The following is an 18,442-nucleotide window of genomic DNA, read 5'->3' as shown; positions in this document are numbered from 1 at the left end:
ATAACTGTTTAACTACCAAATTGGAAGTTCAGGCTTCTTACAGAAAAGATGACCCTGTTTGTATTTTTCTAATTTTAATTCTTACTGATGTACTTGCTCTGATGGAAACAAAGTAATTACAGCATAATTAACAGCTTTCATGAAGATGCTACATGAAACTAGCTGGGCCTTTTAAGACATCTCTTAGCAAAAACAGATGAAGTTTTAATGGTCTTTGCTAGAGAACCCCGAGCTGTGGCTGTAACTATTTGGTATTATTTGGTTCCCGAAGGACAGATCTCTAAAGCTCTGTAGTTTGGACTACTCTGTAGGAAAAGTTGCCCAACTTTTGCAGAAACTTTCCAATAGCAGTATAAAATATGTTTGGAGAAGAGAAGTTCCTCCTGAACAGTGATTTCACAGATATCTCTATTTTCACACGGCAAATGCTGCAGGTGCAACAGACCTTCCGATGGACAGGACTTGTGATTTTCTGATCACAGCACTGGGCCATCAGTGCGTCACTGACTGATTTGGTTCAATGCCATCAGCAATGTCCACTCACCGGCAGAAATGAACCATGCCAAAGCATGGGCAGGGGCCTAGTCTGCACTTCTGTGGGGCTAGGATCTTGCTATGTCTTCAAAGTCTTCATCCAGATCTTTACCAAGATGCTAACGGGAAGGAAAACAATTAATGGTATTGTGATGGCTGTTTACAGAATGAGAGGAAAGGAGACTATGAAACATAAAAATAGGAAAATGCTAGCTATAGATGTAAGTGGCATTAGCTGACTGAAAAGTATTGCTCAGGCAGTCAACACCTCTCCCTGCCGTGAGAAAGGAAATGGGGTAGCTGGTGCAAGTGTAACCCAGGTTGTGAACCGAGGCATGGCAGAGACAGAAAGGGGTTGGCCCACACTTTTCTGATCTTTGTGCCATAATCTCTAGATCTACATGAAAATTCTGACAAGAAAAGAGATGAAACTCCGTGTAGTTTTATTTTATTGAACTTACCATTAGCATGCAGGTTTCTAATTACGGGGTGAAACATAAGAATTAAAGACCAGGAAAAACATATAATGAATCGAAGCTTTCATCAACAAATGCTCCTAAGTCAAAAATTGAGAATTTTGCCCTGGACACCTACCTATTATTTTCTCGGATGCCCTGCATCAAATCATGCTCATTTCATGCACCCAGAGAGCACTGAAGAGGTCAGGTGGGGAAGGCAAACAGCAGGGGATTGAGTTCTTTAAGTGCTGCAATTTGGTATGCAAGATACGAGACGTTATGCCCACTGTGGGAAGTTGTAGCTATGACTAGGAGCAGACCAGACAAATGGCCTAGATCGGGTTGATCCTGCCTTGAAAAGGGCAAATGATCTACTACCCTCGTGAGGTTTCTTTGGGACCTGAGTAGTTTCTTCCATGCCCAGGACTCCAACTAAACAGGACAACACAGAACTGTCACTTGCCTTCATCCTAACAAATTATTTTGGCTCCACAGAGAGGAAGCTGGAAACCAGTTTACGAACAGATCATGTAATCTGCAAATGCTGGGTCATTACATTTCAGTTAATCATCCTTACACTGAAAACCTACACTTTGTAATTGACCAAAATTACTCTTTGACAATGCTAGCCCCCTTTGAAAGTATTTGGGGATGTGTCTATCATTCCTTTACCAGCTTTTTCACATGATGAATTAAATTCGCTCTCAACATTTTTGTATTTTATTTCTACTCTAAATGTATTTGACACGAATCTTTTTGAGTAACTGACAGAATAAGAATTTATAAATATCTATATAGAATAAAATTTATTTTAAGCCACACAACTGTCAGATATGCTCATCCCCTAGATACAACATCCACACAAATTATGCATTTGTATAGATTCCCGACTCTTTATGAATTTTTAAAAAATGGATTAGATATCCAGCAGAAGCTTATAGTGTTTTAAGAGTGCTTTGCATCACGTTGGTGTATTGATTTTAAATATAAATCCACGTTAATCTGAAGTAATTGACTATCTACATTAATAATAATGTTCAATTTTCATGAGGGAAGAGAATGGTTCTTGTGCCAAGACAAATGAAATTTATTACTAGAGACTACAAAGGTAGAGATGAAAATCACTATTAAAAAGTACGAAGAGGCTTTTGAAAGAATATCTATTGCAGTTGCTCTAGGTAACTCCTCAAGAAAGCTGGTTTTTTTTTTTCAAAAAAATTTCAAGCACAGGAGAACATAAAAGGCCAATTGGGTTGGCTTCACAACCTAATTTCCTTCAAATGTATTTATCAAGATGCTTACTGACTTCTTGGTCAACATATCTCTCTACTGTGCCTTCTACCCCGAACTTTTATAAGACATCCTACCAAGAGTTGCTGTTTTTAACACAACTGTCAAAATCCTGAGCTAAGCTTTCAAAAACTTCCACCTCTCTGACGTTTCACAATTGTTTGTATGCCTAGACTTGAATAAGATTTTTCTTTTTACTTTTTTTACTACTATTTTTTTTTTGTACTTTACTACTGTCTTTAGGATTTCACCTCCACAAAGAAAACTGTATGACACTGAATGGATTACATCTGAGTAACAAAGAGTGGAATCCATCACTCTGTTAATTAAATATGGCTTCAATTCATTAATGCATTATTATGCGCTTTGCTGAACACAAACCTAAACTTATTATGTAAGTTAACTTCCTTGAAGTCCTATTTTTTAGTTCATACATATGTAAAAATTAACATTTGTAAATTCTTTATAGAATTACTTCCTATGTATGTTTTATGTTTCAAAACGTTTTTAAATTTCATCCATAAACCAGCATCTGGTTACTGTTCTATGATAAACAGGTATGCAGTTTCTGTTTAAAGGAAAGCTTTGGCTGGAATGGTGGCATGCTGTGCTATCATTTATCCAAATGATGGTCACAACTACAGTTTGAGGATGATAAAGCTCAATGCTCTGTAAAAACTTGGCAAATTTGAGCTTTAGTCAAATAAAATCTCAAATAAACTCCTTCTTCTCCTTCATTCTAAGAAAAGAATAGTACTACTTTCTCTAAATTGGGTAATTACATTTTACCACTAGAGAAACCAATGATGTTTCAGTTTTAGTGCTCTTTACCAGAACCGATGAGATCTTAAGTCATCCCCTGTCTGAGCATCCATGTACTCTGAAGCTGGTACAGCACTCTTTTAATGGGATCCCAAAAGGAATTCAGGAGAAAAGTAGATCTGCAAATACATTTTAACCAACTGATGTCTCTCCAGCATGTATTTCTATGCTTCTACTTGAAAACTGAGTAAACAACTCAAGCCATACATCACCAAATAGCCCTTCTGCATGAAACTGTTATCTCTATTGCCTCTTACAGTTTTCAGTACAACTTAACTACTTTTATGCTTCACTGCACAGTGAATTTTATTGACATAGCTATCAAAACGTGAATAACTTGCCATAATGAGGAGTCAGATCATCTATAAATGTCAGCAGGAAAGCATGCCTGAGAAAAGTAAATCATTAATACAATGTAAAGTAATGATTGTTCGGAATTAGTTTTTTGAAGTCAGCTCAGAAACAGACACAGCCAGGTCACTGAAGAATGTTTTTTTCAAGATTTCCATTTTATACTCTAAAACCTCGTCTCAGATGTTAAACAAGCAGACCAGAGCCCTAAAGCTCTGAAGAATACTTACGGACAATGAACTAAGTGTTAAGTGAGAAAGCCATGCCTGGCTGAAACCTCAAACAGAAACAGCTATAGCAATGTAAATCCTCATTTCAATAAAATGGTAAATTACGTTTTTCAACCCATAGGGATCCTCTGCAGCTGTGAGAGATTATTCTGCACGTTTTATTTTCCTTCCTTCTTTTTGCTTCATAACATTGTCAAGTAAGGAACGAGGGGAAAGATGCTCTGGTGAACAGTGCTTTATAAGGGTGTGGTTCTTGCTGGGAATTTGAGATGTGAGAGTAAAGTTACGGCATCCAGAGTACTTCAGCATACAGAACACACTGAGTTCCCACCTGTCTCAAGCAGAGCAAGTGATCTCTTCTCTGTGCCTTATCCCAGTTAGCAGGACCTAGTCAATGTGCTTGGTTTAATAACTGAATGTAGGTGGAGGGCCCTTCAGACCACCGGTAGGTTTACTTGTCCAGTCCAGCCCCATCTGTGACTCCCACCTCCCACAGCTGCCAGTGCCCCAGGTGAACTGGCCCCAGCCCCTGCCTGAGCCCTTTGCCCTGTCCTGTCCCTGCTGTTCTTCTCTTGGACCTGCTTTGTCACCTTGTATTTGCCTGGTGACAACAGGGCTGCAGCTGGAACCTGCTATTTTCACAGTCCTGCTCTACTGTCCCAGTGCCGTGCCGGAGAGGGCAATGCCTACGCCAGGGTCACCTTCAGCTCCTGGGTTGCCCTTCCTAGGGCAGCAGCCCCACTGCTGCTGGTGACAGTAGGATTTTTCCTTCCTTAGCAGAAGGCAACAAATTAGTCTCTTCTGCATTGACTTAGCCCAGTAATTATTTAAGTTCTAAGACTGTGTTTTAAATGCTAGATATTTATTCATTAAAAATAGTCACAGGCACCATTGGTAATATCTTCATTTCTGAGGACAGAAAGATGCCTGAACCTGGTGACTGTCCTGCTGTTGCAGTAACGACTACTCTGAAGCCCACCAAAATAAAATGAAATCTTGTTACTGACTAAATGGGTTTTGGATCAAGCCCCAAAGTAATCAGTCTGATGTATATACTAATGCACATCGGTAGATCCAAAGGAGTATAAGGACTCATCATAAATATCATTTCCAAAACTGTTGAATTGCTTTTTCCGAGAACAGTGTGTCTGAGAAACAATAAAGATTAGAAGTAGAGAGAGTTATCCTATTCGGAGTCCTACATCTGAATACAGTAAGGAAAACTGTATTTTCATATGGAGATTTGAAGGAAAGACAGGACACAGAAAGGAACAGAAATAATTAGTATTTGGCAGAAAGGTCTAAGACACTTCCCTGGTGAATACTTCACTTGTAAAGAGGTCCTTTGTAGACCACTGTGAGCCTGGGGTATGGGGTGCACAGCCTTCAGAAATATGTGTAATTAATCTACCTTGACAGATGCAGAGAACTCCAAATTAAGTTTTGATTTAAATTTGTTTGTGGCTCTGGTAACAATAAGTTTGATTTGTTCTGGTTTATGTGTGTATGACACATTCACGGGTGGGATTAGGTGAGGTAGGGAAGTTCTGACGGGATGCTTGACGCCAGAATGGGAAGTTGGTCCTGGACCATCGTTAGTGTGTCCCTGCTGGCTGGGCAAATTACTGCCTCACTGTTGGCTCTGAGTCATGAATTGTCAGGATTTTGGCTTATAGTATTGTAGTGGAACTGAAATCTCATAGCTCAAATCACCTGCTTAGCCTCTAGGAAACTGTTGCAGCGTGTCCTTTTCTATTCAGTAATAATAATACCAGCTAGGAGGTATATTAATGCAGAAACTTTTAATGGCAGGTTCTGAGTGGGATTAAATCTGAGTCAATTGGAGAGTTTCAAATTGCAGAACAGAGGGATTTCCTACGATAGTACTGAGTTGTGTACGCTTCTTCATACATGCTTACACATGTATAGTGGTACTTACCTGCTCTCAGCTAAACTTTAGCTTTGTGTATGAAATGTGTTATTTTTTGCATGAGTCATCTAAAAAGAGCCTCTTGATCCTTAAAAAGTATATGTTTCAGAAGATGAAAGGGGAAAAAAAAAAGAAAAGAAAAAGAAAAAAAAGAGAACAGAAATAATACCAGAAGAAAAGCAAAAGGGTGAAACAGAACAAGGAAACAGATGATAGAATAAATTATAAGTAGGCAAGAAGCTCTGTGTAGGCACTGCAGATGCTCTTTACCTACTGTAAGAATCATTCTTCAAAATATTAAATATATCAATATACAACCAAGCATGGAGACATAAAAATTGGCTTTCTGTATTCCTGTAGAGGAAGATTCTAAAGCCTACCAAGTCTTATTTCCATTCCACCCAAGTCGGTATAGTAGTAGAGTAATTGGAGGGAAAAAAATTATTTTGCAAGTCACCTCCAAAATAGGATGGTCTTTTCTCCTCAGTGTAATCTAATGATAGAGAAAAGACTATGAAGTGTAAGGTAAATACAAAAAAAACAAAAACTGCTGCAGGTAATTCCATTACCAGCTGCACCAACACTGTGCTATGATTAATTCTGTGCTATGATTCTGTGAACGCTGTCCTGCTACACTCTAAGAGAGGACGGATGAACCAAGAATGAAACAATTCAAGAAAATAGCGAACTACAATTTTTTCTGTTTCTTATTAAAACATTCAACATTAAATTCACCATTATACCTTTTATGCATATACTCAGAGTGGTTGCTTAATGTAGCATTTGAGAATGCATTAAAGGATATTGCAGAAGTAATTTAATCTCTATAATATTTTTTTGCAATGTAATTTGGTTTAAGAGGAGCTATGCAGAAAATAGTTACATCACAGGACACGATCTTCCAAGTGCTATCTGCATATACCACAGCTCAGAAACAAATCCAGAGGAATCTCTTACCAGAGCCTACACATCTGCTTTCTATTTTTTTGCTCAGTTGTATCTAACAGGTAGAAATGATTACATTACTATATAAGCTATCAAAATATTTTGCTTCTTTTCCAAAAGATTTCCAAATATGAAAACTGTAGCTTATCTTTCAGAACAATGACTGTGCTTTAAGAGTGCATGCTTGCTGTGGTTTAACCCAGCTGGCAGCTCAGCACCACGCAGCTGTTCACTCACTCCTCCCATGGGATGGGGGAGAGAATCGGAAAAAAGGTAAAACTTGTGGGTTGTGATAAAGACTGTTTAATAGGACAGAAAAGCAAAGGAAACTAATAAAGATGATGATGATGATAAAGGGATATACAAAATAAGTGATGCACAATGCAACTGGTCGCCACCCTTTGACTGATGCCCATCCCATCCCTGAGCAGCAGGAGCCCCTGCTCAAAACGCTCCTACGAAAACTGAGGCAAAATGACTTACAGTTTGATCAAACTGTGAAAAATAAAGTTTGGAAGAGGGTGTCATGCTCTTTTCCCAAGATAAGCTGTTGTGCATATATACTCTTTAAAGAGAAGTGATGAAACGTGTCCTTGTGTCTTGTATTGATAAAATACATCCTAAACCTGAAGCTTAGCGGAACTTTGCTTTCCCACAGTGGGGATGAAAATTCTTTAAGAGCTTTAAGAATCACAACTGTTTTTGCAAATACATGGAAAAAAAAATCTTCTAGTTTCTTTTCTATCTTTTTCCCACTCACCTAGACAATATGCTTACTGGCTATAGCAGAGGGCAATTCTCCCTAACGTTACATCTACACAATTCTACCCGATTTCATTTCACTCCATGCCAGTAAAGCACCATGTACATTTATGGCACCAATCCCTTCTTCTAATATTTGCAACACCTTATTTTTTTTAATGCCCAACTACTCCGTGCAGCCACAAGTTATCCCAGCAGGAAAAGGCTGGTACAGGCTGCCGCGCGCTCCAGACACTACGGGGCGGGGATGGAGATCCACGGGGCGGGGGGATCCGCGGGGCGGGGACGGGGATCCGCGGGGTGGGAGATCCACGGGGCGGGGATGGGCGATCCGCAGCCGGGTCCCGGCGCGCAAACGGGCGGCTGTGGGGCCGGGGCCGCGGCTCTCAGCGATGTCTGCCCCGAGCCCCGGGGCTGCGCAGGCCGGCGCGGCCGGGAGGCGGCGGAGGTGGAGGAGGAGGAGGAGGCTGAGGCAGGTCGGGGACCATGTCCTCGCTGGTGAAGGAGGACCTGGCCAAGCGGCTCTTCGGGCCCCGGCGGCTGCGGCTGCAGGAGTTCATCGAGGTGGAGGGCTCGGGAGCGGGGCGCTGCTACCTGTGCGCTGCAGGTACCCGGGGGGACATGGGGCCGGGGGGTGCATGGGGCTGGGGGATCCCCATGGGGCTGGGGGATCTCCATGGGGTCAGGGGATCCGCTGTGTGCATAGGACAGGTGTTGTAAGAAAGCATAACGGGTACCTTAGGGGTTTTAATGGGATTTGGGGAGCTTTTGCACGATCCCTCGTTGGGTTGTGAAGTCCTCATGCTGTCCCAGTTGCCGAAGTAACTGTGGTTTAACTCGATCGGGAATAGTGAGAACTGTAATTAAAACAAGAGTGTGGGGATAAAATTAATTAGCCGGCTGTTTGCTAAATCTGATTTCAAGTGCATCTGTTTCTGAACGTTTTTAGAATGTGGTTTCAGAGAAGCCTGAATTATTTTTGTATTAGTTTTGCAACACTGAAAAAGAGGAGTACTCTCATCCATAAGTAGTTAAATCGAAGTGAATGCTTTTTGCAGTCTGTTTCCTCTTGATGTTCAAAACGCACATAGCAGGTAGAAATAATGTATGTATTTGAGACTTTTCTTGGCAATATGGGCTGATGCCAACCATATTCTGTGGTTCTCATGTTTGTAAACATCTGAAGTCTTTGAATAATTTCATTGTACAGATTACTGGAAATACTGAGCAAGCTTTGTTTCCTGCACCCACGTAATTTTAGTAGAAGAGACTTTGCACTTTAAAACTGTAAAAATAGTTTTAAGAAATGGATTCCTGAGCATTGTAGAGCTTCTAAATGTAAAAGAATAGCAACCTGATTCATAGTTTATAAAACAATCTGGTATATTTAGATGTGAGTGGCTGAACTAACAGTTCACTGTTGTGAAACTTCCAAAGAGGAGAAATAACATGCTCTACCTTCAAAATCTTTACTAAACATTTCTTTTTAAGGTCGAGAAGAACAAGCTACTATAGAAAGCCTCTAATCAGATTAACTGATTGGATGTCACTGAAGACATAAAGGAAAATTTATGTGGAGTATTGAGAGTGGGATCTCTCCAGTATCCAATATTAAACTCTCTTAACATATTCAGGCATAGTCAAGTAAGCGGTGAGCAGAGTGGACACCTGATGCTGAAAGATGGGTTTCATCCGTCTGCCAGCAGCTACTGTAATCCGCTGTGATTCTCTGGAGCAAATCACGCTGTCTAAAATCTTATCCCCACAATACATCCTGAGTATACTCCTGTGAATTTCAACTTACCATAACTAAGAAAAATCAGTCAGACTATATAAAGGCAAAACTTTAGAAGTCTATACCTTTTGAAATCTGCATTAAAATAAAATCTCGGTGTGGATAACAGAACAATCTTATGTGTGTGCCATAGACCAACCTTATTTCCCTTCCTTTTCGACAGTAGCAAGTCTCAGTTCTTGTATGAAGAATATAGTTCCTTTTGCTAAATGCTTTATAAACGCTGGAAGAACGTAAAGCTGAAATGCAGCCATATTCAGGAATTTTCACAACTCTGTATCAGTATGCCTGGGAAGGGCGGCAGGGCTAACCTCATATCATCCAGTTGCATAGAGAGACTCTAAAAACAAGTTCAGTCCATGGAAGACATTAAGAAATAATTTGTGCTCTATGAAGGCATTGCCATATCAATGCCCTCCACAGGAAAAGCTGTGAGAATTTAATGAGTGAAATGGTAGATCTGAGATCATGCTGTATATCAAAAATAAAATTTTCTTTAACTATGTGAACTGAGTGCAAGAACAAGCAATACATCAAAAATGCAGGAAAAGAACAATGTTGTAGGTGAAAATTGTCCAGCCAGGTTTCACCACTGGACAAAACATGGCCCTGGCTTCATTGTGCTTATTGGAGCAGTTTCTTAACATCTGTTCTCTATCCTCATTTCATACAATCTCTGTTCCTACACAAGAGATGGAGGAGTGGCAGTCTGTGGGTCCTGGAGGTGCCTAGGATGTCCACTTGTATTTCTGAAAGGACTCTGAGCTTTTGGGGTTGGATTTGTTTTCTTTCAGCGCTGAGGGAGACCACATACTCCTTCACAAGAAAGTAGACAAAATGGGATAAAACTGGAAGTAAGAAGAGAACTTTCTAAGAGTAGCCTAACAGATGTGCTTGCAAATGAAAACCGCTGTAACTTCTCCATAGAGATAATACACCAGAGGTCCTGTGATTAAAAATCATTGAGTAATTATTACTGATAGGACCAGAAAGATATAAAAGCAAGTGGTTGGTTTTTCCCAGCAGGCTGTTTGGGAAGCTATAGGCTGAGAGAATTACAATCAGTTTATATTTTTTTCTTTACTTTTCTCTGTAATGGAAAGAAGCTCCATCTCTAACGTAATCCTTTATTTGTCTTTACTTTGTAGCCATCTTATAAACAAGTGAGAAGTCAAGGACATCGTAACAGGAATAAAATAGTCAAGTTTCAGAATGGATTTTTCAAAAATTCAGGCAGCATTTAGAAATAAAAGAACTTTGGTCCTTCATCTGTAGTATCACGTTATGATGTCAAAATGTTCCTGCCAAATGTAGGTGACATCTAGCATTTACTTACCTTGGGCTACAAGATGGCTTGGGGAAGTTGGTCTGCCCTGCAGTTGTTATGCTGGATGTGCAGATGTTTCAGGCTCCAATGCTTTTCACCCTAATTATTGTGTGTTACAGAAGTCTGATCTCCTACACAGCACTCAATGTAATCAATTAATAATGGTAGTTATTATAAATAATATCCTCATGCTCTTTTCATTCTAATTTCCTGCCTGAATTGGAAAATAGTAATTTCTACAAAGATAGCACTGGGCAACTTGAAGCTTTAAGAAATATTTTCAATGTTGCTTCTGTTAAGTGACGTACTTACGTATTTTATAAGGAAACAAGAGTTTTGTTTAAGAAGTGATGGATATATAAGAGAACCCCAGAACAGGAAGTGTAGCACGAGTCTTGTAAATACAGAGCCTTCATAGTGATTCTGCATTTTTTTTACTCCAGCACCCCAGAAAGATTTCCCCTCAAAGTAAGTAGGATAAGTGGATTATCCACATAGATCCAGTGCCAGGACTGGTCTTCATTGCACTGCTAGTGAATTCAAATGAAAGGCTTTTGCGCAGCCAAGACTGTCTTTTCACGGGGAGGGGAAGGTAAATCCTAAATCTACTGAATGCTGAGAGGTTTCATAGGCTGAGAACACTGGGCTATTTCTGCTAATTGCATAATAAAACTATTAAGTCCAGCATAGCACTATACCGCCCTGCACATCATCCTTTAAATTATTATTTAAAATGTACTGTAAGTCTTTTATTATCAGAACTCTTGGGAAGCGTGTGCTTGCATATCTAAAATATTTTTGTCTTGCAGTGACTAAAAGTGAAGAAGTAGAAATATGTATGGTAAAACACTTTCGAGTAGATCGAGAGGAGAAATACGAAGTAGTTGAAAAGTGGTTTCTGAAAGATCTGGAGATGATTGATGGAAAAGAAGCAGATACTGTAAGTGTTATCTATTATTAAATACATGTATTAGAATATACTTTTCTTGTGTTGCAATTTGGAATACAAGTATTGAAATGCAATTGGAGTGCATTATCTAAAAAAAAAAAATCTGTCTAAAAAACAAAACAACAAAAAAACCTCCATGGAATTTTGTGTCTATTGTGTGGGAGAGGGTACAGATTACATTTGCACTTTTTGGGCAGGGCAGGAGAGATTTTTTTTTGTTTGTTGTAATCTTCATCTCTCTTGTTGACATCTGAAGGACAAGCTGGATGTTTTCTAATTTGCTCTCATAACTTGGGATAAAAGTTCTCCACTGCAGCTCCCAGTATAAATTTGGATTAATCCAATTTAATGTGTATTAGAAAATAATATTTAGTTAAATATTTTTATGGAGGCTGTGCCCCTGCTATTTGAATTTATGAACCTGTTCTTTGTGTGGCAAAGAGGATTTGTGTCAATATGTAAAACATCGTGTAAGTGCGGCATTTGGTGTACCAGCTTAGGAAATTGTGCCTCTTTCATTTAACTTACATCTCATTCCCATTACTTGGATCAATTAAATATTTGTATTTGGCTAGATTTGTGTGATCAGACTGCTAAAAACTTCAGCTAGATTTGCATGATTTTACTTGTAAAAAAAAAAAAAACTCATAATCTCTCAGATAAAATTACAGAAGGGTAAAATGAGGCTGCAGTAGTACAATACAAGCCAACACCAAAAGTAGAATTAAATCTTATAGAAGCTAGAAGAATTTGCTGAGGAGAATATCTTACTGTAGGTAAGATATTTTAACAGTCATCCATGCATAAAAATGTAGTACAGGGAAAGATTACTTTTTTTTTTTTTTTTTACCCCGAAAGAGCTTTCAAATGAACATAAAATAGAATTCAGATTATTCTGATATCAAGAGCCCACAAGAAAGGTTTCACAGTCTTGATCTAAGGAAAATGAGAGACTCTAGTTGTACTCATTCTATCCTGATGACTGTTCCCCTTCGAAAAAAGTCTCCCACAGCTCTTGCATGGGGAGCCAGGCGAGCTCTCCAGTAGTCTGTGGTCCTCTGCATGTTGTCCTGAAGTCTGAAACTAGGAACCTGGGAGATGGTGGAGGTGAGCTCAGGTTCAAAGTAGCTAAAACTAGTAATCCTTTATGTCCTCTCTCCAAATTATCTTGCATCTGGAAATGTTCCTGTCCCTTCCCCAGCCAAGGCAGACAGCAGATTTCCTTATCACTTGTGTACATGAATTTATTTCAGCCTTTTTTTGAAATGTTTTGTACTAAAATACCCTTCAGAGATGATTCAGCCTTCCACAACTTGGATGATCAAAATCTTATTTTTGGTTATAGAAAAGCCTAAATGAACCTTAAACTCCTGATTATAGAGTGATTGACACTGCTATAAATATTCATAATATTGCTATTCATATCTATAGAATTTAATAGAATTTAGCTGCTGCTAGTATTAATTGTGCCAAGGAGCCTGAAAGCACACAGAATAACAATTTAGGCAGGAAGGGGAATCAATATTCTTCTTCTGACAGGCATATATAGTTATAGTCCAAGGCAAGTGCTTTTCATATAGTGTTTTAGGCAACATGACAAATCAGTTCATTTCAAAACAACCTTGTATAATCCCAATAAAGTGCAGGGTATCATTTGGCCAAACTCTGAAAGTTTCACTCAGGCAAAATTCCTAATGGCAAAGAATAGCAGCTAATTATAAACTGCTACTTTGTAAAGTTTTAAAAGACCCTTTAGTATGAATGGCAGAAATATGCAAAGTGCATAGCTAATACTTTTTAGTATCCATCAAACTGAGAAAAAGGACTGAAGGTATCTGAGCAGAGAACAATTGCCATTCTAATGTCTGTAATGCATGTAATAACTTCGTTCTCTCTCCATTTTTTAGGATAATCCATATTTTGATATGCACTTCCACAAAGTCTACAGTTTGGAGGCATATAGTTGTGCATCTAAATATACCTTTGCTCGAACGCTAAACAAACTGAATGAAATGTACCTTAAAAAGGACTTGAAGATTGTGAACTTTGATGACACCTACCTAAATGATGATTCAATCTGGTCATCCAACAATAGGGATTGCTTAGTACTTATGAGGATATGCTTCTATGCTTCCAACCTTTTATGTCTCTCCCTGTGTCCCTTGTCCTGAAGATGCATTTTGTAATGTTAAAGGTGACTGGTTGATTTTCACTGACCAGCATTTCGTAAATCATCTGTTGAAAAAGACAGCAAGTGATGTGCAGCATCTGCTTCTTAATTTATGTATCTAAGTCCAAAATGGAACATACTTTTTAGATATATAAATGAATGGTCAATTGCTTATGTTAGCAGGGCCTTACTGGCAAGTACAAATATATGTGACTCAACAAAGGGACAGTGATTCTTATGTAAGCAGAGTTCAGCATTTGCTCATTGTTTATGGAGTTATAAATTATTCTTCATGAATTGCTATAAATATTTTTTTAAAATATTTTAAGAGCATTAACAGTTCGTATACCTCCTGGAAGTAGAAAAATAAAGCAAACAAATGAGTTCTGTACAAGAACGATGCACATTTCCATTTTCAAATATGTTGAAATACAGAACTCTGTTAAAGAGATCACACCTACATAAATAGACAAATACAAATACTCATCCTTATGAATTGGAGTTTTGCATTCAGGTACCAGGGACCAGCTTTTCACTTAATTATTTTCCCCCCAGAACATCTAGTATTCCGTTTGGTCTTTCCATTTTTTGTGATGCTGTCATAGAAACATAAAATGGATGTTCTTAACCAGAACTGTTTTTTGTCAGACCTTTCAGGCCTTTTTTGTTTTATATCATTAATGTCTTCTTTCTTGCAATTTGTTGTTTTATGTGCATGAACAGACCTGGTTATGGAACAGAAACTGATTGTTTATGTCTCTTCTCTGCCTCAGGACCAAGAGTTAACAAAACACTACAGGATATCCTATGTAAACAGTAGTTGTTGGCAATTAGTTACAGTTACTTTATGGGCAAGTGATAAGACTTTTCAAAATTCATGGAATAACGAGAGTAATTTTCAGCAGTTTCTAGCTATGTGTTAGCATATTCAGTGTACTACTTAAATGTCTATTAGTACTTACAGTTGCATTTAATGTGGGGTGGATTCTACTGAGTGGTTGGGAAGATCTCACCCATAACAAAAAAACAAACAAACAAACAAACAAAAACAAAACAACAACAAAAACAACAGCTGACAGTATTATATTACAGTAGAAACAGAAGATGAATTAAAGCTGTATTGACCAAGAGCTGCAGAAGAACAACACTGCCAAAAAGCAGCATGGTGATATTGCTCCGTGTCAGTCAGCTAAGCTAGCTGGCTGCTTCTCCCATAGTCAACAGAGAAAGAAATGCCAAACCAAAAGGTGATTCTGAGAAACTTTTGGTCAGAACTTCCAGCAGGAGAAAACTTTTCTCCTTTGGCAGCCTACAGAGCACAGAGAAACTAGCTCTGGACTAAACCAGCTAAGTACCTAAAGCTGACGAACGTAAATAGCTCCCAGAAAATCACAAGTTGGTTACTGCCTTCTCCGAGTACCTGGCACTGTAAAGTGGGCAAGGATACCACGACTTGGAATTCACTGTTGCCTTTCACATGGACTCCCACTTTTAAAAACATCTAAATGTACTTCAGATTCAAAATTGAAATAAAATCAAGTAAGTGAGAATATATTTGAAAAACTGTATAAAATGTACAGCTTTCTCCTTTACTTTTTAAGTGTTAACCTAGTGCTTGTATATAGAAAGGCTATATATTTGATTACCTAATCTTAAGAAGTTATATATTTATTCTAGGCGTGTGATGTAAATTGCATACATTCTCATACAAAGTATTTGTGTATATCTTGACCGTCATGATGGCAGTTTCTATGGGTTAATACAAATCTTCTGCAGTTTTGAAGGACTTAAGTCTTTTATTTGTCACCTAAATATTGTTAAAGAGAAGGGCTGCATTTATAGTAATAATTTATGAAATGTAGTTGTTCTTTGCAGAATGTCTTTGGTATAATCCAGTCCAAGTACGTGTGTTTTAACACTTGATCCATCGCTACAAAAAGTATTTGCCCAATGCCCAGGCTCCACAAAAACATTTTAAGGGCAAGTATAATTCAGAATACTGTTATATATGACACATTGTTTTGTTTGGGCTCTGTATTATTGTAAAGATCACAATATTTTCAGTAATGTTTACAAGTTCTTTGCTTAACAGGTGCAAAAAATTCTTCTCTGGGTGGAAAAGCTCCCATCGTTGGTCTTGTAATAAAATATATAGAACCTCTAATAAAAAACACCTCACTTTTTTGTTGAAATAAACTACAGGTGGTGACTTCCTGACCAATAATTGTCCTGTATCATGTTAGAAACTGATTAGCTAAAAATGACTATAATGTTCAAACATATTTAATGGACTTGTGTAAGTAGTTCATATCTTCCTGTTCTTGTTACTGTATAAACATTAAATTGATTATATCAGAAGACAAATAAGCCTGCATTTTATGTGGAATAATATATAACTCAGATCTTTTTGCCATTTCTTCTGTCCAATAACATCCTAATTCAGATATTCTTTACTAAGTGATCAGAAAGGAGAAAAAAGGAACACTCACTGTCTATATAAATGATTTCAGGTAGCATCAAAAGGAAAAAATATTGATAGAGATCTTTGTGGACCTAATCTAGGGCCTTTTTGCATTTCCACAATTCTTCATATAATGCCAAATATCAAGGCACTGTGCAAGTGCTAGACTGACCTAGTCACGCTATGGAAAGTCTTTGTCCTCAAGTGCTGGAGACTGTCACTCTGTGGTTAGTACAGCACAGCTGCACCACAGGAGATAAAGACTATGCTAAATTATAAATGGAAAAGACCTGACAGGCTAAATAGCCCATCTTTCAATTAAGGCAAAATTGTTTCCTACATCACATTTCCTGACATTGGATATACAGAATGCAGTTTGAAATATAATATCTGGGGATTCATCTGCTTCTCCTGGAAGACTTTTCCAAAATTGATTAGGAAGAAACTTACAGGAGTAAAGGATTATCACAAATGCATTTGTAGCTTTCTTATAAAAGGTTTCAACCAAACTGTGAAGTGAATTAATACTTGAGATTGTGGATATAAAGTGGACTTCACGTTCAGAACACAGGAATTGTTACCAGCCAGATCTGTTCCAGAGGGGGAAAAAAAAAAAAAGGAAAAAAAAAAGGCAACCTGAAAATGAAGAAGATAATGAGCAAAGGAAACTTCATGCGTACTTGTTTAAGAGGCAGAGAGAGAACATAGCCTGTCATAAAAGACGTGTGATGTTCTTTGTCCTAAGTGTATTATTAATTCTTCAAATAATATCAGGATTAAGAACACAGAGAAACCTGTGACAAAAGAATTCATATTTTGTATGTAGCTTTTATCAATATCTATTTGTCTTCTTTTTCCATACATTAAAAAAAAGTAATAATATCATTCAGATAAGATTGTTCTGTATCAACAAAAAATATACTGGTGAGGTTCCACTGGAGTTCATGGATTTCAGATAATTTTTACCATCTAAGACTCATAACCTTGTATTTAAGCAGACAAACTCTTTTCCTGTTTGTTCATCTTTCACTGATTACTAATCTTTTCCAGCATCTTAAGTTAAACAAACAGATAGTATAAGCAGTTACTTGTCATTAATTTGGTGACTTAACTTTCTATTCCTTCTTGCCCCCGGCTGACAGGTCTAAAACCAGTAAAGTGCAGTCTTTGATCAAGGCAGATTTTTTAAAACATTTGGGAAGTGAAGCAGACCTGGGAGGGGAGCGTATTCTGAACTGTGCCTCCTGTGTTATTTCTCTTTCTTGTTCTCCTTTGTATATTGGAGTCATACATACCCACGTCTTCCCAGCGAAAGCCTATATTACTTCTTTCCTTGTCATCTACCCCAATACTTTACTTTGTCACTCTCAGAATATAAATTTATCTTTTCCCTGTAAAATGGGGGATTGTATTACATAATTAGTAATATGCAACTTCAGAATATTTTCTCCTGAGTTAAAGTTAGGATTGGAAGAGAAAGGCCCTTTCTCAAAGCATCTGTGGAAGCTAAAATAGGAAGGGAGAGAATGGCACTGTGCATCCTGTAAGATGATCTCATGTCTGTTTTAACATGTGTAAACACATGTAGCATTAACAAACAATGCTTTGTTTCTTTTTCTGCCCTGAAGCAGAATTAACAGATAAAGACAGACAACTAGAAGGGCTTTGACTAATAACAACAAAAGCTTTATGAAACCCTATCCAATTTTTTTATGGCAGCCTTGTCCAGTCTTTATAGATCTAGAGAGAGACAGTTACATTTTGTGGTGAAACCGAGGAATTACCAAACTGAAACTTCTCTTTTAACCTTGGCCCTCATGAATGATATATTACAGAATTACACAGCATGCTGTTTTATAAGTCAGAAAATTGAAGTACATTCAGCAAGACAGTGTTGGTCAGTAATGGTTAAATATTTTCCATCAAGTAGAAAGATAATATAGGTAAAATGAGATCACAATTTTACATGCTAAAAGGCCACATTTTGGTAATTTATATCATTAACTTGAATGTTTTCTGTTTTTCCTAATTGGTAATGACCTGGGTAATACGTTTTATCAACCCTACCTTCAAGACATACTGACGTATTACTGTGAATTAATCATACAGTTCAAGTAATCTGTAATGATTGCAGCCTTCTCTTAACTGTGCACGTAAGACTTAAAAAATACTGTATTAATTTACATGAATAATACTAAAGATGAATGAAGTATATTGATCATGTGGAGAACCTCCATCGTGGCGAAGTTTGAACTGTAATTCACCAAATTCAACAGTGGCCAAGGCCAAATGTGGATGTCATTTCTCTGGGTGAGATTCCACATCCTGGATGTCACACCTACTAGTCAGATTAACTTCTTCCTCAGAGAAGTTTGGTGTGGTGTGCACCAAAGCCTCTCAGTTACTTAAGGATGCTTC

At 38.0% G+C, this 18,442-nt stretch overlaps 2 protein-coding genes across 13 annotated transcripts in view; one reads left to right on the top strand and one right to left on the bottom strand.

Annotated features, from left to right (window-relative positions):
* LOC308193740 (uncharacterized protein) overlaps nt 1-18,442 on the bottom strand; it is a 59,216-nt gene that overhangs the window by 40,121 nt on the left and 653 nt on the right. For 8 of the 11 annotated variants that reach the window (XR_013949890.1, XM_080588740.1, XM_080588744.1 and 5 more), the window contains one exon: nt 8,060-8,179. Coding sequence is in view for 8 of the 11 variants with exons in the window: in XM_080588740.1 (XP_080444866.1) it covers nt 8,060-8,179 (120 nt within the window). In the remaining 3 variants the exon portion in view is untranslated. Of the gene's footprint in view, nt 1-8,059; nt 8,180-13,453; nt 13,629-18,442 lie in introns of those variants that run through there. The other 3 variants (XR_013949888.1, XR_013949889.1, XM_080588743.1) reach the window with 2 other exon arrangements.
* Nucleotides 7,623-15,777, top strand: EXOC1L (exocyst complex component 1 like). 2 transcript variants are annotated; one of them, XM_080588739.1, is made up of 4 exons: nt 7,796-7,929; nt 10,266-10,427; nt 11,254-11,384; nt 13,301-15,777. In XM_080588739.1, the coding sequence occupies exons 3-4, from the start codon at nt 11,283-11,285 to the stop codon at nt 13,562-13,564; spliced, it is 366 nt and encodes a 121-aa protein (XP_080444865.1). In that variant the 5' UTR covers nt 7,796-7,929; nt 10,266-10,427; nt 11,254-11,282; the 3' UTR covers nt 13,565-15,777. The 2 variants fall into 2 exon arrangements, with proteins under 2 accessions (XP_080444864.1, XP_080444865.1); XM_080588738.1 differs by lacking the exon at nt 10,266-10,427 and having other exon boundaries at nt 7,623-7,929.

Source organism: Anser brachyrhynchus (assembly GCF_964034855.1).
Source record: "Anser brachyrhynchus genome assembly, chromosome: 4".
NCBI lineage: Eukaryota > Metazoa > Chordata > Aves > Anseriformes > Anatidae > Anser > Anser brachyrhynchus.
The sequence above is the reverse complement of the archived record's forward strand: the minus strand, read 5'-3'. Positions and strand labels throughout refer to the sequence as shown.

Excerpts from the sequence above, each read along its gene's own strand:
- EXOC1L (XM_080588738.1), top strand. The coding sequence starts at position 7,809 with ATGTCCTCGCTGGTGAAGGAGGACCTGGCCAAGCGGCTCTTCGGGCCC. Across the intron at positions 7,930-11,253 it reads CTGCTACCTGTGCGCTGCAG|TGACTAAAAGTGAAGAAGTA; the intron begins GTACCCGGGGGG and ends TTTGTCTTGCAG. Across the intron at positions 11,385-13,300 it reads ATGGAAAAGAAGCAGATACT|GATAATCCATATTTTGATAT; the intron begins GTAAGTGTTATC and ends TCCATTTTTTAG.